Source organism: Zootoca vivipara, chromosome 4, assembly GCF_963506605.1.
Source record: "Zootoca vivipara chromosome 4, rZooViv1.1, whole genome shotgun sequence".
Lineage (NCBI taxonomy): Eukaryota > Metazoa > Chordata > Lepidosauria > Squamata > Lacertidae > Zootoca > Zootoca vivipara.
In genome coordinates, this window is record NC_083279.1 from 70,274,372 (window position 1) to 70,299,641 (window position 25,270).

At 42.3% G+C, this 25,270-nt stretch overlaps 2 protein-coding genes across 3 annotated transcripts in view; one reads left to right on the forward strand and one right to left on the reverse strand.

Annotated features, from left to right (window-relative positions):
* The first annotated feature begins 201 nt into the window (after positions 1 to 201).
* Positions 202 to 12,011, forward strand: LOC118084780 (cell cycle control protein 50C-like). Its single transcript, XM_035114727.2, has 7 exons — positions 202 to 1,127; positions 3,220 to 3,330; positions 4,677 to 4,778; positions 5,191 to 5,281; positions 5,547 to 5,687; positions 6,890 to 7,099; positions 7,681 to 12,011. The coding sequence occupies exons 1-7, from the start codon at positions 927 to 929 to the stop codon at positions 7,863 to 7,865; spliced, it is 1,041 nt and encodes a 346-aa protein (XP_034970618.2). The 5' UTR covers positions 202 to 926; the 3' UTR covers positions 7,866 to 12,011.
* Positions 11,989 to 25,270, reverse strand: part of DCBLD2 (discoidin, CUB and LCCL domain containing 2) — a 33,017-nt gene continuing 19,735 nt past the window's right edge. For both annotated transcript variants that reach the window (XM_035115693.2, XM_035115692.2), the window contains exons 8-15: positions 24,897 to 25,112; positions 22,119 to 22,243; positions 20,271 to 20,418; positions 19,726 to 19,851; positions 18,475 to 18,568; positions 17,934 to 17,983; positions 15,380 to 15,517; positions 11,989 to 14,543 (exon numbers count right to left, since the gene is read on the reverse strand). In XM_035115693.2, coding sequence (XP_034971584.2) covers positions 14,101 to 14,543; positions 15,380 to 15,517; positions 17,934 to 17,983; positions 18,475 to 18,568; positions 19,726 to 19,851; positions 20,271 to 20,418; positions 22,119 to 22,243; positions 24,897 to 25,112 — 1,340 coding nt within the window. In that variant the 3' untranslated portion in view covers positions 11,989 to 14,100. The remainder of the gene's footprint in view (positions 14,544 to 15,379; positions 15,518 to 17,933; positions 17,984 to 18,474; positions 18,569 to 19,725; positions 19,852 to 20,270; positions 20,419 to 22,118; positions 22,244 to 24,896; positions 25,113 to 25,270) is intronic.

The window sequence follows — 25,270 nt, forward strand, 5'->3', positions numbered from 1 at the left end:
TCTCCTGAGCTTGTCTTTTGCAGCTCTGTACATCAATACAGTTCAGTTTTCTGGAAGGAAGTAACCTCCAATAGATCATCTGTACTGTAGCAGAATCGTGGCTAAAGTATTTCCAAAATATCCTTAAATATCAGTGCCAGTGATCATAAATTGTCAATGTATAGGGATAACTACCCCTCTTGTTTTTCTTTACTAATATCATTACCATAGGTCATTGTAACCTGGAATCTGCCACTGTGAATTCAAAGCATCTCATTCTTATGGCAGATATGTAGACCAGGAAACTTGAAGCAAAATGGATGCTACTTGTGAGTAGGATGCTTAATTGGCCCCGGGAAAAATGCAGAGCTGGTGTAACCATTGTCTATCACTCGATTCTCACCCTACTTGTTGTTAGCAAAATCTGCCCTTTTACCTCAGTTTCAGTACAGCTTAGGAATCTGTGAAGGCGGGGAGAAAGGGAAGCCTTAAGTTGTGTCAGTTGGTAAAATTTATATGCTGAAAATCATTGGTCATCACAAAAACACAATCAAGTCAGCTAATAAATTTGACAGACAGAAAATCTGGGGAGTAATATACCACCCTGCGTGGAGGATTTCCAAATAGAGCAATTCAGATGATCCTACTAAATTGTGTCCTAAGCTGTGTGGAACAACAGTAACAGCAAAAAGGGTGGCAGCCTTGTGCAGGAAGCTAGCAGGTGTAAGTCAGGTTAAAGTACACCAGCAGGAGGATGGCACAGGCTGGCTAAAGGTGATTATGACAGTAAAGTACAAGGAGGGCGTTATTCCCAATCAAATGGATCAAGTTAATAAGTAATTCCAGGAAGTTACCAAGGTTCTTAAAAATGCTAAGTAGATAGCAACAGATGAAGAATACCTTACAGTACGACACAAAGGCCAGCCAAAGACTTGTCCGGCATCAACATGAATGAAAAGAGCACCGTTTCACCAAACCGTCCATCGAGATGCCCTGATAATACTGCATATAAACAACAGAGACTCCCAGCCTGGAAGCCCCAGCTCACCCCAGAGCTCGTCCTCCCCAGTTTCTTTATCATTAGCCTCTTCTGCCTTGTGATGGGAATTGTACTTCTATTGGCTGCGACAAGAGTCAAAGAATTAAAGGTTTGTTTTCATTGTGTGCTAGAAAGCATGCATTGCAATATTGGTAGACTGTATCTGTGTATAAGTAAAGCAGAAATTTACAGTGTATTTATTTTGTTTTGTTTAATTTTGGATGTCCTCATTAATGCTAATGCAGTAAAATAAACATTTTGTTGCAGTCCCAAAAGTGAAAGTACTGACCTTGGCCTCCAGAGACCTGACTTCAATATCCACTTTGACTATTATGTTCTTTATTTCTTTAGCAAAGGAATCAATAATGTAAGTAGTCTATATTGGTGAGCATTGTAACATCCAGGGAATGATCTGAGACTAGACTTAAAAGCAGCACACTGTTGTGAGCAGCTTAAGTAAATGAATGGATAGAATATCTGAACTGGCTTTTGGACCAACAGGTCTACCATTGTCTAGAGAAGTTGTGAAGGGTAGACCCTCCAGACTATTTAACAGTTGAGCATTCTGAGGATGCTGAAGAGACTACGGATAGACCTAGGAATGGTCTTGTTTAAATTGTATCTGTAGGCCTGCTGCCTTTGAGACCATTGGTGGAAAGGTGAGTTATAAATATTTCAAATACAATAAATATTGGGGTGCCATGGTTCCAGGCCTGTTCTCCACAGGGGTGTTTTTTTCTCTTTTAAGAGTTGTGTGTGTTTGTTTGTTTGTTTGTTTGATTGATTGATTGATTGATTGATTTTTAACTGTTGTGTTTTTAAATGCTGTATTCTACTCTGAGATGTTCTGGTGAAGAATGGGTCAGAAGTACTATTAACTACAATAAATGGCAAGCTTCTCTTGCAGAATAAATGTAATTAAAAACACATGATTGCGTACACATTAAAAGTGGGATGTAACTAAATAGAAATAGTATTTGCCAGTGGAAGATACTTGGACTTTGAAGAACTTTAAGGGGAAAGATGTTCCAAAGGGGTTATTCAGGACACTTCTTGGCATGTCATTGCTGTCTTAGCTTGAAAGCTCCCACTGTGAGGCCATTTGGTTGACCTGACAAACTGTCACATTTGACCATCTCGTGGAAATCTGCAGAAGCCAAACTGTGTAAAGCATGGGTAGGCAAAATAAGACCCGGAGGCCGGATCCGGCTCAATCGCCTTCTAAATCCAGCCCATGGACGGCCCGGGAATCAGCGTGTTTTTACATGAGTAGAATGTGTCCTTTTATTTAAAACTAGTATCATGAAGCCCGTTAAATTAACGGGTGCTAGAATTAATTAGCGGGGTCCCCCCCCCCCCGGTGACTCACCCACCGCCACCACCTCAGCCCCTCACTGAGTCCCTTCCCCACCCTCCGCCCCAGCCGGCTGCCTCCTCAGCTTCCTCTCTCCCTTCCCATTTCCCACTCTCTTTTTTCTACTCTTTTCTCTCTCTTTCTCTCTCTCTCCCTCTTCCCTCGCTGGTCCCAGTTGCAGCAGCCCTTCCACCCCCCCCCAAAAAAAATCCACACACACTTCCAGGGACTAATTCCCCCTTCCCCCGCACGTGTGCCCGCCCGCTCTCCTGCTTTCGCCCCTCAGTAACGGCTAAACGATCCTTCAGCCCAGCAGCCACATCAATCGCGGCTCTCTCTCTCTCTCTCTCCACACCCACCTACCTTCCCTTTCCTCTCCTTTCCCTCTAACGGAGAAGAAACCAGGAGGAAAGAGAGATCCTTCCGTAGCACAGCGGAGGCAAGGGGAAGCCGCACTCTTTTTTTTGTGTATGCTTGTGTATATGCAAGCATGTAATCTCTCTCACGGTCCTGGTTTATCCTGTCCGAAGTGTCTCTGCGCTCCAAGTCCCAATGGCTGTCCGTGGGGCACATGCGCAGTAGCGCAATCCCATGAACACAGGGACTGGACACAGAGACACTTGCACTTTATTATATAGGATGCATCTCTGGGTTTTTTGTGGGGCATAGGAATTCATTCTTTTTTCAAAATACAGTCCGGCCCCCCACAAGGTCTGAAGGACAGTGGACAGGCCCCCTGCTGAAAAAGTTTGCTGACCCCTGGTGTAAAGCCTTTAAGGCTTGGAGATCTTCTTCTCCTTTTGAAATGATGACAATAACTTGGCCTGTTTCTTTTGTTTCTTGGCAGATTAATTATTCCGAGATATGCTCACATTGTTCAAAGCTGCGTGAAAACTCGTCAAACTGGGAGAAGGAATGCCTGTGTTTCACCAACTTCACACTTCAGGAAAACATGCAGGTAAGTGATTGTGGAAAAGTGAATAATAGGTTGGTTTGGTTTTTTAAATAAGCAACACAAGATCAGCATTAAAATTAACAACATTCGGAGAAAGGAAAATGTTATCTACCAAACCTCAAATATTTTAAGGCTATTTAATAAAGAAAAATAAATTATTCCAGAATGAATTTGAAGTAAATGTTTTGAAATATTTAAAACATTTTGCGAGCGTTTAGCCGAGTTAAGCACTTTTATAATTTCAATGGGAGAGTGTTAAGCACATGCATAATTCTCACTGTAAAAGCAATGGAACCTCCGTGTTTCAATTGTTGGCTGGATTACGCCCTATGCTACTTTTAGCATCTAGCCAATTTTAAGCACCAAATCTATCTGAAATAGCAGTGTGGAGCACATATTGTGACTGTGGTGTTGGCATGTCAGTATCTAGTGTGTCAGCTCTTATCATTCAATGACTAGGCTACAACCCAAAAAGAGGACATTTGTCATGCAGGGCACACCTGTCAAATTTTCCTTTTCTGTTAAAGGTGCAGGAGCCCTGTCTTCTTTTGCATCTGGCACCCTGCCTTAGGGATTGATTCCCATATCCATGCCCATCTCTCAGGAGCTTATCCTTCAGTTTATTCAATCAGTGCTGAATTCAGCAGCTGAGGATGTGAACTGCCTCTGTGGTAATAATGTCAGGTGATACAGAGCAGATGTCTATGCTGTTTTGACTGATTTTGCGAGCGCATCAAGAAATGAACATTAGAGGAAGACCTTGTGGAGTAATCTGAAGAGAAGATCGTTTTCATTTATTGCTAGCCTTACTCCATAAACCAATAAAGTAACAATTTAGGCTTGTCTCTTGGGCTTAGTGATTTGGAGTCACACCAATTCTTGCCCATCAAAGGTTTCTAGGGGTTTTGGAGGCACTTAGATCAGGCATCGGCAGCCTCCCGCCCATGGGCCAGATACGGCCCATGGAGGCTGTTTACCAGGCCCATGGGCCGCCTGTGAACCGAGCAGCGCCAGAAATCACTTCTGCGCAGCAGCAGAAGCGATTTCTTGCACTGCGGACATTTTGGAAATGGACATGCGCAGAAGCGATTTCCGGTGCTGGCTGCCCATTTCCAAAATGTCCGCAACACCGCTGGAAATGGCTTCTGCGCCTGTGCGGCCCATGTCCGCCTATCGTCCATGGGAATCCTCCAGCCCACGGGAAGAAAAGGTTGCCGACGCCTGACTTAGATCTTGGACATTCATATTACTGTCCCACTTCATATTGGCTATTGTCAATAGTTTGCCAGATTTAGCTTCAAAACTCATTTTTTAATTCCTACATGTTGTCCCTTTAAAAAAAAATGCAGGGTGATATCTTCATGTACTATGGATTGCATAATTTTTATCAGAACCATCGTCGCTATGTCCTTTCCAGAAGTGATGCACAACTATTGGGTCGGAAGGCAAATGTAAGGTGGTTTGAAATTCTTTTAGTACTTCTGATGTTTGGGTTTTTTTATCACATGATGCCATTTTAAGGGTAGTAATTCTTAATATATTATTGACCGGAAAGAAGTCTCGCTGGTTCAGGAATGTTGTGCTTGTCATTCATTGTCTGGACTTTGTAATGTTATGCTGAGGGAAGTGGGCAATGTAAACATTCGAGAGGGAGAGTCATTTGCCAACTGTTAGCAGCCACACTAGGAAATACACTCCCTGGCATGGTGTGACAGTCTTTTCCCATTGATTTTTCATCACCAGATAAATGACGTGTCTTTTTCAGAACACAATTCCTGCTGTTTATGAACAGCTGCATTGTTTAACATTATGGCTTGATTTTTCAGAGAAATATGCTCCTAATTGCATTATGGTTTTGAATAGATTCAGAACAGCAATTGTGCACCTTTTGCAACTTATGAAAACGGGACACCTATAGCTCCATGTGGTGCAATTGCAAACAGCATGTTCAATGGTGAGTGCTACGTACGTGCATCTGATAATATTTACCTGAATATGCAGTCTTCATTATCTATTCGATCTGCAGCAAATTAAATTTCTCTCTATATGATAAAAATGTAAAGATGTCATCACACAGCCCCCATTGGAGGTTTTTTAATGCCGTGCTTTAAATGTATGGTGTGGATGTGAGCATATTCTCTTAAATCAGCTACAATAGTCAAATTACAGGCATTCAATACTGGCTTAGCCTTAAATCACGGTTTCCAATTTCCATACAGACACAATACAGCTGTTCTACTATCCTGCTTCTGTAAAGGCTGTCAAAGTCCCACTTCTGAAGCAAGGGAATGCCTGGTGGACAGATAAAAATGTGAAATTTCACAATCCATCCGCACACAACTTGTCTTCTGCATTTGATGGTAAGAATGATCCCATTAGCTTAAAGGTGGTTATTCAGTTTTTGAAATGCAGCTAATGGGCTTTCTAAAATTGTCCCCGCGGGCCTCTCTTATGTGGCTCTTGGAAATCATTCCTGACTACATTTTTCACTAGCTCTGCTTCAGACTTAAATGTTTTTACCTGGCTGGAATGTGTCTTTGAACTTTGATTGTGCTTTTGAGGTTTGATCCATTGCTTTGAGGTTTTTCCCCACAATCAAGTGTTACATATTTTTTATTAAACAAACAAGTAAATGCCTCTTGCTTGCTTGTCTGGATGGAGGACAGAAGAAACTAACCTGCTGTAGAAGTGTGAATCGTTCACTCGTTGCTCTGCCTGTTTGCCTGTGGCCTCGCCCACCACTGGCATGTGGGCCTTGGAAGGTTCTCCCCGGAGGAAATGTGGCCCTTGGAAGGTTTCCCCCTCCCTGATGTAATGTAACCCAACCAAAGCCATAGCTTTCATATGGAAAAATATTGAGCTAGTTCCTGGGAAAGATTTTAGCACTCAGAAGAAATGGTGTTCCTGTAGATTGAATAGTGAAATCCTTGCCCATTTCCATTACATATATTCTCTAAAGTACAACTATTCATTGCCTTTGCCAATGCTGCACGGCTACCTTTTCTCAAGGCCAATGCATCAGATTTTTTCCACCATGGCTGAGAGGTGCGATGTTAACCACACTTAAATTTCCCGCTTCAACTGAGGTCAGGAGCAGGGCCAATGGGTGCAAACCTGTTCCACCTTACATGCATACTGGATAAGCAACTTTATTGAAGCTACATTCCTGGTACGTTGCTTGACTTACAAGGCAATCCTGCATGCCCCACTGAACAGTGGGACATACTCCTTCATATGTGTGTCTGTGATGGCTGCATCAAACTGCAACTCAATACTCGCTTACTAGAGAGTAAGAACTTTTGTTTAGACCACTTAGGTCAGACTTCCTGAAACTGGGACCTTCCAGGTGTTGTTGGACTCCAGGTCCCGTCTGCCACAGCCAGCATGGCCAATGGTCAGGAATGAAGAGAACAATTGTCCAAAACATCTTGAGGGCACCATATCGACGAAGGCTGAGACATGCTTACTCACTAAGGTTAGACTATTAAGAAATATATAGAAGTAGGGGTTGCTTGTTCACCTATAGCTATCATCTCTCTCTGTCCCTCCCCATCTATCTCAGGCACAGCAAGACCACATTACTGGCAAAAGCCAGTATATTTATTAGATAAAGAAAACCAAGAGAACAGTGGCTACACAAATGAAGACTTTATCATCTGGATGCGTGTATCAGCCTTTCCTACGTTCAAGAATCTTTACCGTCGCCTCAGTCGCACCAGGCAGTTTGCAAATGGGCTCCCAGCAGGGACGTATGGGCTACAAATATCCTATAGTATCCTTTCTGTGTGGGTTCGTGCCATGTTTTAGCTACATGGGCTATAACTGGCAGATCTTCTGTAGACGGTGAGGGTAATCAAGGAATACATAGCCAGAACACTCCCTGGCAGCCTAATAATGCATGCAGTTCATCATGAAATGTAGCTGAGTTTTGAGGAGAGCTTCTGCTTGTCAGTTGGGTGGAGGAAACACAGTGGGCTAATGCAGATCTCTGCTTGTCTAGCTCAGTCTTCCCCAACCTGGTACTCTGCAGATGTTTTAGACTGTAGCTCTCATCATCCCTGACCGTTGGCCATGGTGGCAGGAGCAGATGGGAGTTCCAGTGTAGAGCACCACACTGGAAAAGGCTAATAGTGGTAGTGTCCCATCAATAGAAGATGTGTATTGCAACAAGGAGAGTAAGCTGTGAAAAACTACATACATTCCTTTTAAATATGCCTTTTGCATTGTAGGTGCTAAGGGGGGGGGGGGGGAATCATGGATCTAATCCTGTTAGCAATACCTAACCCTTCAGCATCTTTTAATACTCATGGATGTTCCAAACTTTTTAATAAAACTTTAACATCATCCTGTCAGATTTCCCAGTTTCAAAGTTCAAAGGAGAAAAGCAGGTGGTCTTCTCAACAGTAACATGGAGTGGAGGAAGAAATCCTTTTCTGGGAATAGCTTACACGGTTACTGGTGCAGTGACTCTGCTGGCAAGTTGCATCATTACAGTAGCTCACTTGAAATCCAGGGGGAAACCCAACAAGGGACTATAGGACAGTTCCCTTTACTTGATGAAAAGTTAAAAGTACAAGCGCCCTGCCAAGCCAGAGACCAGAAATGAGAAATATCTAAATTTCCTTCTCGATTCTCAGCACACCATCATTGCCCTTAAACCAGGACTCCAAAAGACAGTTTTGGATTTGAGAACCTTGTTTAAAGGCAAATGATGGTTTGCTAAAATCACTCTGCAGGTGGAGCATAGATGGAGTGGCAAACCATGGTTTACGCAGAACACAGGCGGAAGTTTAGAAACTGCAATATGCGAAGGAAGGAGTCCGTGAAGTCTCGGCTCATGCAGCAATGGGCTGAGTTCCTGTCTGAATTCATCTACTACTTAGTATAATGAATGCTTGGCTAGGAACTGCGCCAGTACATTTGGTCTGATGAATGTTTACAGCTAGGTTAAAAGTTCACACAAGTTCTCAGGTAACAGCCATGTGGATCCCTGGCCTCTTGCACATCCTCCGCAGCAGTGACTCTGTTCCCGAAAGTGTCATAGGCAGAACAGCATGTTGCAAGAAATGTAGAGTTTAAAAAGGAAGAAACTGTCAGTGCATGTAGTGTTACACATGAATCTGCTCATTAAAATGTCTATTTCCATTAGTTCATCTTTTGTATTGAAAAGCTCTGTACTGAAATTATATACAGCTTTCCCAAACACTGGCTTCTGTGAGATTAAAGAGTGATTTATTTCGCAGCATGCAGTGGCATTTATACACTTCAGGAGATACAGCAATAAATGGCACCACAGCCAGCTGCCACCAGGAGGGAATTTTAAAAAGCGCCAGGCAATGTGCAAATTAGAATTAAAGCAAAAAAGTTGCAGTTAAATCCGTCTTGTAAGAAATGCTCTGTGGATTTTAATGACAAAGGAAGGAGACATGCTGGGTTTTCTTGGTGCAAGGTTGTGGGGCTTTAGCTCCACATGCGCTGTGCATTCTAAGTTAGTCTTGTGCTATATAATTCTCAGCATAGTGGTTAAGAGTGTCAGAGCAGACCTGCTGGATTCATTCTGCCCCAGCAACCTGCCACCCAATAGCCAGTCAAATGCTTCCAAGATGCCCCCATGAAGACAACAGCCCCCACACTACGCTATTTGTGATCAACTCCCGCCCGGAACCAATGTCCCCACTGTGGAAGGATGTGTGGATCCAGAATTGGCCTCTACAATCTCTTACGGACTCCCTGTTAAGACCGTGTTCATGGAAGACAATCTTACTCGGCTACGAGTGATCACCAAAGTAGATGATTTGCCTAACTAGCAACAGGTATTTAGAGGAATGCTGTTTCTGAACCTGGAGCTTCTATTTAGGTGACCATCACTATATAGACCTAATCTCAGTAGATTTATCTAAGCATGTGGCTATCAGCATACACTGGTACCTCTTGGTTACGAACTTAATTCGTTCCGGAGGTCCGTTCTTAACCTGAAACTGTTCTTAACCTGAGGTACCACTTTAGCTAATGGGGCCTCCCGCTGCCACCAGCGCGCAATTTCTGTTCTCATCCTGAGGTAAAATTCTTAACCCAAGGTACTACTTGCAGGTTAGCGGAATCCGTAACCCAAGGTGTTTGTAACCCAAGGTACCACTGTATTTTATGGCAGTAAATTATGTAAATTAGGCGTTCTGTGAAGATGTACTTAACAGAACTCTAGTTACAGGTAGGTAGCCGTGTTGGTCTGAGTCGAAACAAAATAAAAAAAATCCTTCAGTAGCACCTGGTCGTTAAGGTGCTACTGAAGGAATTTTTTTATTAACAGAACTCATCTGTCTGATACCATTGTTCCAGTATTAATCAAGGAGGGAAAATGGTTCACTAAGATAACTCATTTCAGGAATTATCAGTGCTCTTTTAACGGTGTGATATCAAGAGGGGCAGCAAAGGTGAGGCAGATGGGGTAGAACAGCACAAGCCTCTTTGCACAAGCAAGCAATAGGATTGGGCTGCTCCAAATCATCTAAACCAGGCATGTCCAAACAACTTTGACCCACCCACCCACCCCCCCAAAAATTGGGCCTTCCTAAAAAAAGCTCAACAACTTTGACCTGACCCCCCCCCAAAAAAAGGGGTAGATCACTCCCAGTTCTTAACTCTGTGAGTAGATCGCAGTCTCTTGGGAGTTGGCCACCCCTGATCTAAACACTGTATAAGTCTGTTGTGTCGTGTCTTACCTGCATATTGCCACTGAGGTTCTCTTGTCCACAAACAGTACCCCCAAGATAAATCAGGACTGTTCTATCTGACGAACAGAAAGTGCTTGTCAAAATGTAGGTGTAACTGACTCTCCCATCAGCTGGGATATTCAGCAACATTAAGCTCCAAAAATCAATCTGCTTGCTTTTCCTGTACAAGAATCATGAGTTCCACATTGTGCATTTTATTAAAAGGTTTTAACACATACATTAAAAAATTGCTATTCATATTATCTAAATTCTAGCAACATATACAGAGTGACTACAGAACATGCTGAGGTAAGGAAGTACATTCTAGGAAAACAGCCACTCGACACTTATTTGCGCCCATCTCACCTGCACTAACCGAGTGACCCTCTGTATACCTTGAGACAATACCAACGGTGGGCCTAAACCACAAAACACTTAGTGTGATACTTGCCTGTGCTGTGTGTCTTACATTCAGGAATCAATAAGTTAGTACCTAAAATACAGGGCAGAAAATCAAGAAAGCTGTTTTCATCTAATTGGCCATTTAATTTTGATACATTCAATTGCTCACACCATTCCTGTTATACTGTTGTAATATTTTATGTGCTGGCAAGCTTAAATCTGCAATGTACAGTGGAGGTGGATTTGCTTGTACTAAGGTTTGTGGGTTTGGATACCTGCAAGACTTCGAACTAAGCATATACACTTGTGTGCACAATTCCAGTAACAGGCAGCTTTGAAAAACAGCCCTACCGTGGCTTTTGGTAGTCTCTTGTACGTACACTTGTCAATTTTTGTAAGAAACATCACACATACACAATTCTATACTTTGGCGTGGTACAAATACACCAAGCCACTCTAACTGGTGCAACATTCAAGTTAAAACACTCAGAGTGCAACCCCTATAACATGTTTAATCAGAAATGAGCCCCATTCAGTTCACTGGGCTTACAACTAGGGAAGTGGGTACAAGATTGCTGCCTAATTTTCCTTTAAAGATAACTACCACCTGTTTAGAATCTGAGCAGAAAATATGCTTCTAAGAAGAATTTTTTAGTATCTAGGAAACTTGGGTTGTGTTCTATTCCACTAGACATCTGGAAATCAGCTAGGATTATTTTCCTGTTGCTTTTCTGCCATTAATTTTAGAGTTTGACATAGTTTACTTTGCTATTTTTAATGTAGCATTTGGTAACATATGCAGAAGAGTGATTTGTAAATACTGTCAATAAATAAAGGTAATAGTTTTTTAGTTCTGTTTACAAGTAGTTTGCTTGATGTGCACCACTGAATCCAATTACAATATCAGGTTTTTGAAGAATTTAGGGTTCTGATTCCAATTTGTAACCAAGAAGTGATTTATAACCAAGCTAAGGAACTATGTGTTGACTGGCAGCTGTGCAAGGTGCACGAGTGCTACCATCTGAACTTAAGAGAGTTAATCCCTTGAATTTTACTTCCAGAAATGAATCACCTTTTGGCAATGGTGGGAGCTGGGAATCACTCTGTTGCAAATGTGCTACTTCTACAGTATGGTTTTCAAAGATGCAGATATGTAAGAGTAGGACAGCCGAGTCTAGAGACCCTAACAGAGATAGACAATGACGCGATTAGGGTGTCATATATTCAACACAGATTTTGTTGAATCCAATCTGGCAGATATGTACCCATATCCATTGGACCAAACGAAGCAAGAAATTATAGAATAGAGTCTACATATACACATATTCTGAACATTTTCTTAGGCCACACATTTAGCCTTGGTGTACCGTAGTTTACAGAATAAAAATAAGTTATGTTATCACTCTTATAAATAAACAAAATATAAATGGAACAAAGCACAAGAGTGGACCAGCATGCCATACTGCTGAAACTAAGTACAGTGGTGCCTCACTAGACGAATTTAATTCGTTCCACGGGTCTTTTCTTATAACGGAAAATTCGTCTAGCGAATCCCATAGGAATGCATTGAAATTTTTTTTGGAATTTTTTTTTTGCCCATAGGAACGCATTAATTGAATTTCAATGCATTCCTATGGGAAACCGCGATTCGCTAGATGAATTTTTCGTAAAACGAATTCGTCTAGCGAGGCAACCTCCGCTAGAAAAAACCTTTCGTTAAGCAGAAATTTCGTTAAGCAGGGCATTCGTTAAGCGAGGCACCACTGTATTGGAGTAAGGCTGTTGCTCTCAAGCAGTTATGGGCTTCAGTCCCAGCTATAGGGGCCCAAGGGGCCCAAGGCTGGAGAAAGCTGGGCTAAGGAGTACTATCTACATTTAAGAGTTGTGATTGTCATGATTTACCTTTCCAGCCAGCTACATTGAGATATATTGTGCATTCAACAATACAGACGAGAAAAGTAGAAATGAGCAGTATCCAATACAGCACAAGTGGATTTTAGCTTCCTTACCCTTCAACCCCCTGCCACCTTCTCTCTCTCTGAAGCAGATTTGGTGTCGTGCAGAGGAGGAAAGGAAGGGAGAAAGTCTCATTCTGCAAGTGGACCATCTGCTCTGCTAGCAGACGGACACAACGGGATAATACCCAATATTCTTTTGAACTATATGTTCATAATGAAGTCCATAAAACTGGGCTATTGCGTATAGAAGGGATATCACATTTATCTGTTCTACATCATCGCTACAGTGCTGTTATAATACAATAAAAACACAGCATTCTTTTCATGTCACCCTAATGTGCTTTTTAAAAAATATATACACATTTAAAGCATGGCCAAAGGGAGACTGGCTTGTAGGTTATACAGCTATGCTTTCAGCAATTCTCATTGTGCACAAAGTTACTAACTGGTTTCAAGTATATAAACCTTGGAAAAATAATTCCACTAGGAGTTAGAAGGTGAAATACCTTTAGTCCCAAATGAGATTGTATGATAATTTTGAACTTGAAGAATCTGGGGGTGAAAAAGAGTTATTTTTTATGCAATACATAGTAGATCAAATGCCAATACTTTAAACATTGCTATATTTCAATCTAATCGCCACCTCGCATTCAGAAGGCTCCATGACATCAATGCATATATGCATTTTCTTAAGGCATAGACCTAAAATCATATTGGAAAACCAAGCTGTTCATCTATGCATGTAAAGACACCCTGATTTACATTAAAAACCTACATGCAATGATGCCAGTGTGCTTATGTTTTACAGAAGTGAACTTATCCTTCCCTCCTTAAAAATATCCCTTCCTTTAATCTAAAAAAAAAAATGCTGTTTGAGGCCATCATTGGAGGGCTTTGGGGTATTTTTTTTATAGAAATTATAGTTTTAGTTGAGCCAAGGATTCCCACCAAGGTCCTTTTTAGCCCTGTAACAAATTTTAGCAAATGTATCATCTTCAGGGAATTCGCCCCCCTAGGAAATAGAAAGGAGCACCCTGGTATTTTTTTAAAAAAGTAGGGAGAACAGAATTCATACGAAGCTACTCCAAAGGGATCAAGAGCGAGTGATTACTAGTGTATAGCAAGTCATGCTTGCCAGAGATTCCAGGTATTTTCTACACTACTAATTGATTTCATCAAAGAAATCAACAAAGGAAACTCTTGTTAATTTTAGGGATCAATTTTCCTTATAATTGCCACTAACTTCCTGTTACAGGAAGCACAATAATCAGTTTACTTTTACAATGTGAAGCCTTATGAAAATACCAGCCTGCTAGATATCAATTAATTTGAAATTGGTTTCTTGGACTCAGTGACTTTTTCTATATCCAGAACAGTACCTTTCCTTTTCTTGGCTCATGGACCATAGATCATTTTGATTAATTATATATCTATAGTGGCACATTATATATCTGTTGTGGAGCATGTATTTACACTCAGCGATTCAGCATCTTTGAAAGCTTCTCACACCTGTCTAGCAAAAAAATGTAGTGCCCATCAGTAGTGAATGGAAAGCCCATCATTCTATAAACAGGAAAGCAGTAGTTGTGTACAGACCCTCAAAAGGGCAATTGACTCATTTTTTGGGCTCCATCAAGTCACACATTTTTCTCCCAATGCAAAAAGTGATCTCCAAAGGATTTAATTTTTGAAAGCCACATTCTCTAACTAACATCTTCTTTCTTCTCTGTGGAATGTGGCATGTTCTGTGGCACCTGGTATACCAATTCATCTGTGGGATTGAGTCCTGGCATTCCTTTGGGTGTGTCGTAGAGTACTCGAGTAGGCGATGAACTATCTGATCTGGAAACAAGTTTGCTGTATGCCCCAACTATGGGAGCGGCTTGATTTCCTGGAGCTTTGAAAGTAGATACAGTAGAAATGCCCAGAGGAGCTGCAGGATGACCTGACATATCCATCACAATTGGTGTTGCATATTCTGGTCCAGTGATAGGTAGCGGTTCAGCATAGGCATGGTAAATCTCTTGCTCGGGTGAATTGTAAGGATCCATATCAGCATAGCTTGTTTCGTTTCCTTCTTCAGGTTTAAAGGTTGATCTCTGGTGAAGTGTGCCAACAATTCCTCCCACCAGCGGCTGTGCATACTCTATACAAAGAGAGACCAGTATCGTCAAGGGTTTTCCAGCTGTCACATACTGCCATTGCACTCGTAATTAAAAAAAACAGCACTTGGTATGGAAACGGGCCAGATTGCACATGAGACTGCTCCAGTGGGAAGATCTCAGGAGCGCATAGGGTCTCTGTTCATTTGAATCAGCACCTCTACCTGCCAGTCATGTTATGTGGCTACTCTGATCTTCTGATGGCACCAGGAATTTGGGCAGCAGTTTCAGGCTAACAGTGGTCTCAAGTGTTCCTGGAATGATCATGCTGGGGCCACCATGTGTAAACCAGATTTATGGATCATGTCATTACTTTATCTACAGTACTTCTGTTATGCATATGCCACATTTAAGGCATATTCAGTGAAACAATAATAGAAATCAATACTTCTGAGTAAAGAGATCCAGTTAAATATTTTGTAAATTATGTTTTACTAGCTGCTTGAAAAGATGTGAGCTAGTTCAAATGATTATTGGTGACACTTGGACTTTACTTGAAAGCATGAAAAAACCAAGCAATTATTAGGAATAGTTTTGCAACTTCTCCATGGTGGGATTTTCAACTAGCCACACTCAAGCAGATTGTTCATAAAAACTCAAGTGACACAATTATGTGAGAGGACTGTACCACATTGGCTAATTCCAGAATCAGTCCTTCTACAAGCTGTATTTGGACATCTATCCCCGGCACAGTTTTTAAAAAGAATTTAGAGGGTACAGGAGGAACTACAGGAAGGTAAGACTATTGCAATTTAATCTGCAAAGATACTTAAAACAGGCACATTTACTGAAATCAAGATAAACTGGAGAACGCAAATACCTGCAGTTTGGGTTTGTAACATGGTTGCAACTTCTCTTGATCTAAGGCAACTAACTTCACTGCTGCTGTAACGAACGGGCGTTTCCTCGTGCTCTACAGACTTGGCAGGAAGAAACTGCTTCATGCCTTTCCACCAACCTATATCAAGGTTTACAAGTCACGTGGTTATGAATCAATATGCATTTTTTAAGCTTTGGAACTTCCCCTGTAATGGTTACCTGGTTACTCTGGAGCAATTTGCCTCTTTAGCACAATTTCGGGCTATATAGACAAACCGCGACGAGCCCTTGGCTCACGTGCTTCCCCTCTACCCCTTTCCTCTTCCTGTGTGGCAATGAAGAGGAGATTTGTTTATACAGTCATACCTCTAGTTACGTTTGCTGAGGGTTGCGTACTCGCTGAACCCGGGTTATGAACTCGCTGAACCTGGACGTGCCGGAACGGGTTACTTCCAGGTTCGGCAATTCGCGCATCCGCAGATGTGCCAAATGACATCATGCGCAGATTCGGCGCTTCAGGTTCCGTACTGCTCTGGATGCGAATGGTACTCCAGAATGGATCCCGTTCACCTCCCGAGGTACCACTGTACCATATTAGTGGCAAGAAACTGGAAAAATGAAACCCCACTCACAATAATAGAATGGCAGACTCTTATGATTGAATACTGGCAGAGATGACGGGAAAAGTAAGCGGGCTCTCAAACCAGAAAGTATACAAAGAATGGAAAATATTCAAAGATTACCTGAAAACATATTGTTCAAATAGCAATCTCCTTGCGGAATAAACTGATCCTTGTAAAATACAATGTGTAAATGTCAATTTACTAGAGTACAGTCATACCTCGAGAACCGAACGCTTCGACTTCCGAAGGTTTCGACTTCCGAAGTCAACAACCCTGGAAGTCTTTTCACCGTGCGCGCCCGGCGCATGCGCAGAAACACAAAATCGCGCTTTGCGCATGCGCCAACAATGCACTTCGACAACCGAAAACCTCGACTTACGAAGACGGCCGCGGAACGGATCGTCTTTGTAAGTCGAGGTACCACCGTACATGAAAACAAATCAGGGTAATAGAAGGCTGTGTGTTTAAATGTAAATAACAATACAAGTACAATGAGAAGAATTGGAAGTCTTTTACTTAGAAATTTAATGAATAATTGCATAATGTAAATTAATTTTTGGTATGTTTTCTTTCTTCCTTTTGCTTTTTCTGTCTTAATCTTTTCTTTTTTTATCTTAAATGTATGTGTGTGTATATATATAAATATATTTGTATTTTAATTCCATAAAGATTATTATTACATTTCTATACCATATTTCAACCGAAGATCACAGGGGTGGTTTACATTATGTCTAAACTCAGGGGAATTTTGGATAGTTCAGTTGTTTAAACAACCCAGAATCAAATCATGGTTTGTAATCTCAGCTTGTTAACAAACCATAGTGTAAACAAACAGAAGACCACCTGCTAAGACGCGCAGTGGGCAGAGTGCTGTGGTGCTCATGTCCTGCCTTGGGTGCTTCTCACAGGCATCTGGATGGCCAACGTGAAGATTCTGCACTAGATGGGCCACTGGCCAGACGCTGGGGGCTCTTATGTTCTTAGGTGTTCTTTCAATGCATTGGGGGTTTTATGTTCAATGGATATATGCATATATAGGTCCTCATGTGGCAGAGCATTACACATGTAGATCCATACATGGTGGTGGTAGTGTGAGTGAGTGTGTGTGGTTACAGAATTGTAGAGTTGGAAGGGACCCCAAGAGTCATCTAATCCAACCTCCTGCAATGCAGGAATCCCCTCATGTGTTTGTGTGAAGGTCCCTCTTAAGCAGGCCTCCCCAAACTTCGGCCCTCCAGATGTTTTGGACTACAATTCTCATCATCCCTGACCACTGGTCCTGTTAGCTAGGGAGCATGGAAGTTGTAGGCCACAATCCCTGCTCTTAAGACACAAACAGCCCAGGAGAAAGGGAGGGGGCATTCAGCACCTGTGACAGCAGACAGCAGAGCCAGACTAGAGACTGGTGATTCAGTTCCTCTGAAACTCCACCAGAATGTCAGCTACAGAGTCAGCTGGCCACAGAGGGGGGGGGGGAGAAACAGCACTTTGGCAGGGAGAATAAAAGGGGCAATATCTGAGGGAGAAAGTTAGATAGGGTTTGGTTTTGAGTTAGGGCCATGGTTAAGAGATAGGGTTTGATTTCCTAATCAGTGAAAGGCAGCAACAGACGGAGCCAGCCATGCTTCACGGGGGGAAGTTGTTCCAAAAATTGGTGGAGGCATTAAGAAGGCCCTCTCTCTTGTTGCCATCAACAGTGCTTGCACCCTTGGTGTGAACAGAACAGACCTCTGCTTTAAAACATACGGAGAGGGATTTGGAAGGATTTGGGCTGCTCAAGTATTCAAGTCAAACACTAGAGAAGCTTTGTATGAGGGGGCTGAGCAAGCAAGTGCTTGCCCAAGACCAACCATTAATAGATGGGATTTGCACAAACATTATGTTCATCTCAATGCTTAACGACGCAGCTAGAGGTCCTACAATGGTTGTTACCTGCACGATCCCAATATGGTATGTCATAGGTTCCTTCTGATTTTCTCTTTCTGAAAAAGTGAGTGAAATGCAGAACACACCCAAAATTAGTGTCAATATGAAACAGCCATTTGAGATCAACACTGCGGGTACTAGTTTTGAAGAACAGGTACAGTCTTTTCTGGGGTTGCATGGATTGCACGGGGGGGGGGGGGGGAGACTGAAATACTAAGGGACTGATCCCCTTCTCACTTTATTTCACAGAAATAGCAGCAAAGGCAACCCTCCCCCTGGAAGTTAGTTAAATTTGCATGTTCTGTTGATATAAAAGCTGCTGAACCTACACAGCCTTCTCAAGATTTATACATATCAAAGTCGTTCAGCACTGCACGACCAGGACAAGGCCCTCCTGAACGCATGTCCAAACTAATTTAAATTATTCTTCATGTTAATGCATAAATTGAGCATTTTAATTCACCCTATTTCATTTCTCCCATTTCCTCCTGCACCTGTTACATTTCCTCCCTTGTAAAGGATGCAAAGCACTTAATTATTCCTTTACCTGTTTCTCCAATGCCAGGCACAAACTAAGATCAAGATGAGGGTGGTGAGGACCATGACCAACACAGGAACCAGAACAGCTACCAATGCCACATCTGAAAGCCATTAAACAACTGGAGTCCATAAACATTGCAGGCACACTAAACGAAACCCCCTTTGTTCCTTGTACAAATACTGAAGAAAGTTCATTTAAAGCTTGTAATAGCATCCAAATATTACTGCAGCAAAATACCATTTTGCACACATAATAATATGTAGTGGAGGGGGAAGAGAAACTGAATTTGTGCAGCGGGCTCGATCCTTAATTCCACCACACCTGTGGGCTGTCTTGGACAGTCACTAGAGCCACCAATCTGTCAAAGTTCAAAAGGCCTCATTGTAACCACCAATCAGCCAATTCCCAGTTACAGGCACCAGTTTGAATCCAAACCATCGCCTGCAAACAAAGCAGAGCTTGCTGGCAGTGTCAATCAGCAGACCCTGAGAGCAGGCCCCTCCGCTGTGGTTTGGTGAGAAATGTCTTCTCAGACCAAAGTCAGGCCTTATGAGACCCAAAGGCCCATCCTGATATCACCCCAGCAAAACATTTGAAGTTGGGAATGTTTGTTAAATTGTACATAAACTGGTTAGCAGTTGGATATCCATTTCTAGTTTTCTACTAGCATGTCCTGTTGGCTGTGGTCTAAACCACCGAGGCTCTTGGGCTTGCCGATCAGAAGGTCGGCAGTTTGAATCCCCGTGGCAGAGTGAGCTCCCATTGCTCTGTCCCAGCTCCTGCCAACCAAGCAGTTTGAAAGCACACCAGTGCAAGTAGATAAATAGGTACCGCTGTGATGGGAAGGTAAACAGAATCTCCGTGCACTCTGGTTTCAGTCACGGTGTTCTGTTGCACCAGAAGTGGTTTAGTCATGCTGGCCACATGACCCGGAAAGCTATCTGTGAACAAACGCTGGTTCCCTTGGCCTGAAAGTGAGATGAGTGCCACAACCCCATAGTCGCCTTTGACTGGATTTAACCGTCCAGGAGTCCTTTACCTTTACCGTATATGGCAACTATCTATCTCTGGTACATGAATCTCTACTATATATATATATATATATATATATATATATATATATATATATATATATATATATATAATTGATAAATCAACATAGTTGGCAATATACCAAAAACATAGCAGGGAATCAATATAGCATTACTATTGACTCTGAGCCTTATGCAATGTTATTTGCTATATAGATGTCACTACCTTTGGTTACACTTGGAGCCACTGTAGTGTTCTTGATCTCTGGAGTGAAGGTGGTTTTATCAGTGTGCGAGGGAAAGTCATTGCTGTTCCTGGGTGGTGGGGGTACTGTAGGTCTTGGAGCCCGAACTTTAAAGAAAACCAAAATTTAAAGGTCATGCCATTCGTTAAAGCACCAAGCAGATTCCTTTATGTAATGAAGCATGCTTCAAAATACAATGGCCTTTGTATAATATTTAATATGCTAATACAAAATTGCTGCTAAGACTTGCTTTGCCAGCAAATGAATGTATGGATTACTGCTTAAGAAAACTGTTGCGAGCTGCATTGTGCTCATACTTCGGGAATAAAACTTAAAACGTTGATACAATTGCTGCACACCAGACAGTCAAGCAATGAAAAATTGGCAAATTTGTTAGTATACATGTTATTCAACGAACTGGGAATAACACAAACTAGGAAGGCACAAACAAATTCAGTCTGTATCACATTCTTCTCCCAAGACAAGTCATGCTAATATAAAGAATGATAAAAGTCAATCCACTTACCAACACTAAACTGACATCCTAGCAGTTCAACTTTCATTGCGATTTTCTGATGCCACTTCAAAGGGTTTATTCTGATGAAACGAGCAATAATGGGTGGAATGAAGTTATTGCGGACTTCTTGATAATACCCAGTGTTTCCTTGAAATACCTAGAAAAACAAAATTTGATGTAAAATAGATCATTTTTCTAAGACATTAGAAGTTTTGCATTACAAAATACTGCTCCAGGAAAATAAGCTAATACTCACATGTTATTCTGCTTGCCTAAGCTACTCTGGGCAGCAGACATAGAGTTCTCAAAGTACAGATGGTAGGCTCTAGTAGTGTAAGGTCAACTAATGAATAACTAATTCTGGAGTTTTTAATTAGATACCTTTTATTGAAAAGCCTTGTATACATCTGCTAAATGACACATTAAATGAGCTCCAACCAGATACTCGTGTGTGTGTGTGTGTGTGTGTGTGTGTGTGTGTGTGTCGCGCACTCACACACACATGCGCACACACAGAAATACTGCAGTTTAATATGCTCACCTACCCAATAGAAAGCCCATCTACCTAACCTTTGGTCGATTAGACTCAGTTAACTACAAAGGTTTAGGTCAGGCATAGGCAACCTTGGCTCTCCAGATGTTTTGGAACTACAACTCCCATGATCCCGGACACTGGCTCTGATAGCTAGGGATCATGGGGGTTGTACTCCCAAAACATCTGGAGAGCCAAGGTTGCCTATGCCTGGTTTAGGTAGATGGGCTTTTCAAAATTATTATTTTATATGCCCAGAAGAGGGCAGTCAAAAGCAAGTATTACAGTTCATTTCTGATCATTTTCCCTAGCGTACTAAGCATTTGCTGCTCCACTTAATATATTTACTACTCTAATTTACTACTGGAAATACCAATCAGCAGTGGTCTCTTTTGAAAAACTTCCCTATATTTTTGTATGCAGCATTTATCTGGGGGAAACTGAAGGCAAACCTTCATTGATGTGACCTGCTACAAAAACCTTGGTAGTGATAGAGAAGAGTCAGATCTGCACGGCATCCAAGTTCTCAACCTGTTGCCTCTTCCAAGCACAAGAGGGCAAACCGCTCTACATTAGGTCAAGCAGTACAAAAATGTAACGCTGAAACACTTCAACGCAGCATACAATATTAGTAATGTACTACCATCTAACAAATGCACACCATACAGATTCTTCATTGTGTCAAAAGCCTAGATTCAAATCCCCCCCCAAAAAAATCCCCAGGATCCCATCTCCTCACCCTCCTTCTATGCATGCACATCACGCACAGACACACTGTAAGCATAGATGTATTCCTGGCTTCTGCTGGAATTCTCCCCTCCTTCGATCCAAGGAATACACATGTGAGGAGAGTAATCCTCTTTTCATCCAGCCTCTGTCTCTTCCTTGAGTATGATGGATGGGCTCGTGTGACCCATGTTTCAAATGAGAGACAAACTTATGTTCCCATTTTCAGAGTTCTGTAATAACCAGGGTGATCTGGAATGCATATGTACCGACATTAAGCTTTCTATCCATGGAAGAATGTTAATTCCTTAGGAAAAGCACCTTCATACAGTCATACCTCAGTTTAAGTACGCTTCGGTTTGAATACTTTCAGTTTAAGTACTCCACGGACCTGTCTGGAACGGATTAATCCACTTTCCATTACTTTCAATGGGAAAGTACGCTTCAGGTTAAGTACAGACTTCCAGAACCAATGGTGTACTTAAACCAAGGTACCACTGTACTTAAGTGATGATTCCAGAATCATTAAACACACACCCAGAGTTCCTATGTACTCCAATTTCATCTTATTTTGCACATAGAATATTGGGCAGTCTTACTTTATCCCTCTCAACACCAGGTTCTTTGTATACTGTCCACTTCTGCCCATCGTTCCTGTACAGAATCCTGTAGGCAGAGACATAATAATGGTACTCTGCTAAGGTGGATCCAGTGGTTATTATACCTGTGGACAAGAAGGTTCTCATTTACAATAAATAGCAAGAGCATTTTTAAAACATTTAATCAACACAGATGCTAGCCCAGCAAAAACAGAAAAGGGAATTATGAAGATCTCTCCAAACATGAAATAGCAAATGTGGTTCAGGGTAAGGGTAAAATTCTGCCTATTGGGGCAAAAAAGTATCTACATATACACTGATGGGCTATAGGCTGGTGATAGCAAACACTCCACTTGGCTTTACAGGCCCTGGATCATAGAACTGCAGAGTTGGAAGGGACCCTGAGCATCATCTAGTAGTTCAACCCTCTACAGTGCAGGAATATGCAGCCGTCCCATATGGGGATCAAACCTTGGCATTCTCAGCGCCACTGTCAGAGAGAGGGCTGGCAGGAAGCAGACCTCTCCCACGACATGCACAAGCTGGCAAGACGGGACAGAGAGCAGCAAGGCAGGAAGGAGGTTCCAGGGCTCCAGCAGGATCCTGGAGCCTCGGGAGAGAGAGAAGAGGGGAAGGAGGTGCCAAGGCTCTAGCAGGATCCTGGAGCCACTACTGCAGTTGGGACGCAGGGAGGCAAGGGCGGAGCCAACTTCAACAGAGGGTGGAAAGGAGGGGGAAGAATCAACAGCACCTGAGGAGAAAGGTTTGACACAATGGGGATCCGTAGTGCCGGTAGGAGGGGCGTTTTGGGGACCAGTCTTAAAGGCTGGGTCAGAGCCCGCCAGACGCCATTGCAGGTTTCTGCCCCACGCTGAGCAGACATGATTTGAGACATCTCAGCACTGTATATAGCATGCACCTCAGCACTGTATATAGCATGCACCATAAAACTCGGAAAAATCCAGGCGAGGTGTGGAGTGCTTACTCGGGAGTAGCCAACCCCAGCCATCCGTGACAGCCACACTCTAAACAACTGAGCTATCCGGGCTGACAATGGCTGACCAGAAAGGAATATTGAGGTCACGGTTGATGGGCCAATGGAAACGTGAATCAAATAGGTGGCAATGGTGAAAAAAGGGCAAATTCCAGGTTCAGGATCATGAGGAAAGGGACTGAAAATAAAACTGTCAATATTTTAGTGCCTCTCAATAAATCTGTTCAACTACACTTTGAATACTTTTTAAAAAAAGATATTGAAGGATGCAAAAAATTTTAATCAAAATGTTCAACTATGAGAAAAAGTTGCCAGGTTTGTTTGGATTTTTTTTTAATTTGGAAAAAGAAGGCAAGAAGGAGGGACATGACAAAGTTGTACAAATTATGTGTGGGGACAGGAAAGTAGATGGCCCTTCTTCTCCCTCCCTCACAATACAAGAACCTGGGTTCATCCAATGAAGCTGAAGGATGGGGAATCCAGGACAGACAGGAGGATGTATTTCTTCACACAGCTAGCTCATAGTTGAACTATGGAATTTGCTACCACAAGATGAAGCGATGTCTACCAACATCAGACTGCTTTAAAAGGAAAGCAGACAAATTCATGGAGGATGATGCTATCAGAAACTACCACCCCCAGGATCAGAGGCAACATGCTTCTGAATTCTAGTCATAGGGAAACCACAGCAGAGGGAGATGCTGCCTTCATGGCCTGCTTGTGGGATTCCCATGGACCTCTGGCTGGCCACCTTTTTGGCAGGCTTTCCTTCTGCCTTGCCTAACACAGAGCCAAAACTAGCAGAGGGCTCAAGCATCAATCTCTGCTACAAGAGGCCATTAGCAATGTAAGGGCATTGCTCACGTATAGCACTGGATAACTGAGGAGATGAACACACAGCCACACTTCTTTCTACACCGAAAAGGCAATATCTGTAAAATCCTAAATTAAAAAAAATCCTTCCAGTAGCACCTTAGAGACAAACTAAGTTTGTTATAGGTATGAGCTTTCTTGTGCATGCACACTTCTTCCCTATGACAAACTTAGTTGGTCTCTAAGGTGCTACTGGAATGATTTTTTTATATATATATTTTTTGACTGCGTCAGACCAACATGGCTACCTACCTGTAATCTGTAATATCCTATTCAATATCCGTAAATTGTCATGGAGATTTGAAGACACAAGAATAAACGTATCCTTAAATAACTTCCAAATGTCACAAGTATTTTTTGTTGTTCTAATAACGTCTCTCTGTTTTGTAAATAAAGCTCCATGTATTTTATGTATTCACTATATTTGTGACTTCTGCACTTCTATGACTTGGCATTGTTTTTCAATCTGCTATTGTCCATGGACCAATGTAATAAACGCCATCCATCCATTCAAAGCATCAGGGGTAGACCTTGGTATTATGGTACCCTGTGTGAGACCCCCCACACACACACCTCCAGCAAGGGTGGCAATGGGCTTTGGGAAGGAGACACAAGGCTCTGGCAGAGTTCTACAGCCCTCCTACCTCCTTCCCAAAGCTGGGAAAACACTAACTAGGCTTTGAGAAGGAGGCAGGAGAACTCTAGGACTCAGACACAGCCTCACACCTCCTTCCCAAAGTCCAGTGCCTCACTTGCCCAGCTTTGGGGAGGAGGTGGGAAGGCACCCCCTTGGCCCTGCACCAATCGTGTTGCCCTAAATCCACCTCTAAGCATTGGGGTGTTTACTGCTAGGAGAGGACTTGTCCTAAAAGGACTCCTGTCCTTTTAAGAATGAACACAGGTGTGCTTACCTGTTATGCGTTGCTCTTTGTTTAGGTCTATTTGCAACCACTGATATCCATCATTGGTAAAAGCTGCCCAAGAGTGTCCAGGCCTTTTCAACCTGGCTCTTTCTGGTCTCCAGGTGCTGGGTTGCCCCACTTGCTCAGGCCATTCGAGAAATGACGATGCATTAATCTGCGAATCAGCAATGACTCCAGACTCCATTCCCAGTGTCCCGTAGCAACCTAAACATACAAAGCGTCCAAGAGATGGTGCAACTTTGACACTCTTATAATGCAATAAATACTTAAACCCTTCCCAAGGCCTAAAGACAGAACAGGACCTACATCACAATGAACCTTGTACCATTTAAACAACATATACCGAATTGCAAGGAAGTTGA

Bases quoted from the DNA above. Each gene is read 5' to 3' on its own strand.
- LOC118084780 (XM_035114727.2), top strand. From the start codon at position 927: ATGAATGAAAAGAGCACCGTTTCACCAAACCGTCCATCGAGATGCCCT. The intron at 4,779-5,190 runs GTAAGGTGGTTT...GGTTTTGAATAG, and splicing joins TATTGGGTCGGAAGGCAAAT to ATTCAGAACAGCAATTGTGC. The intron at 5,282-5,546 runs GTGAGTGCTACG...ATTTCCATACAG, and splicing joins TGCAAACAGCATGTTCAATG to ACACAATACAGCTGTTCTAC.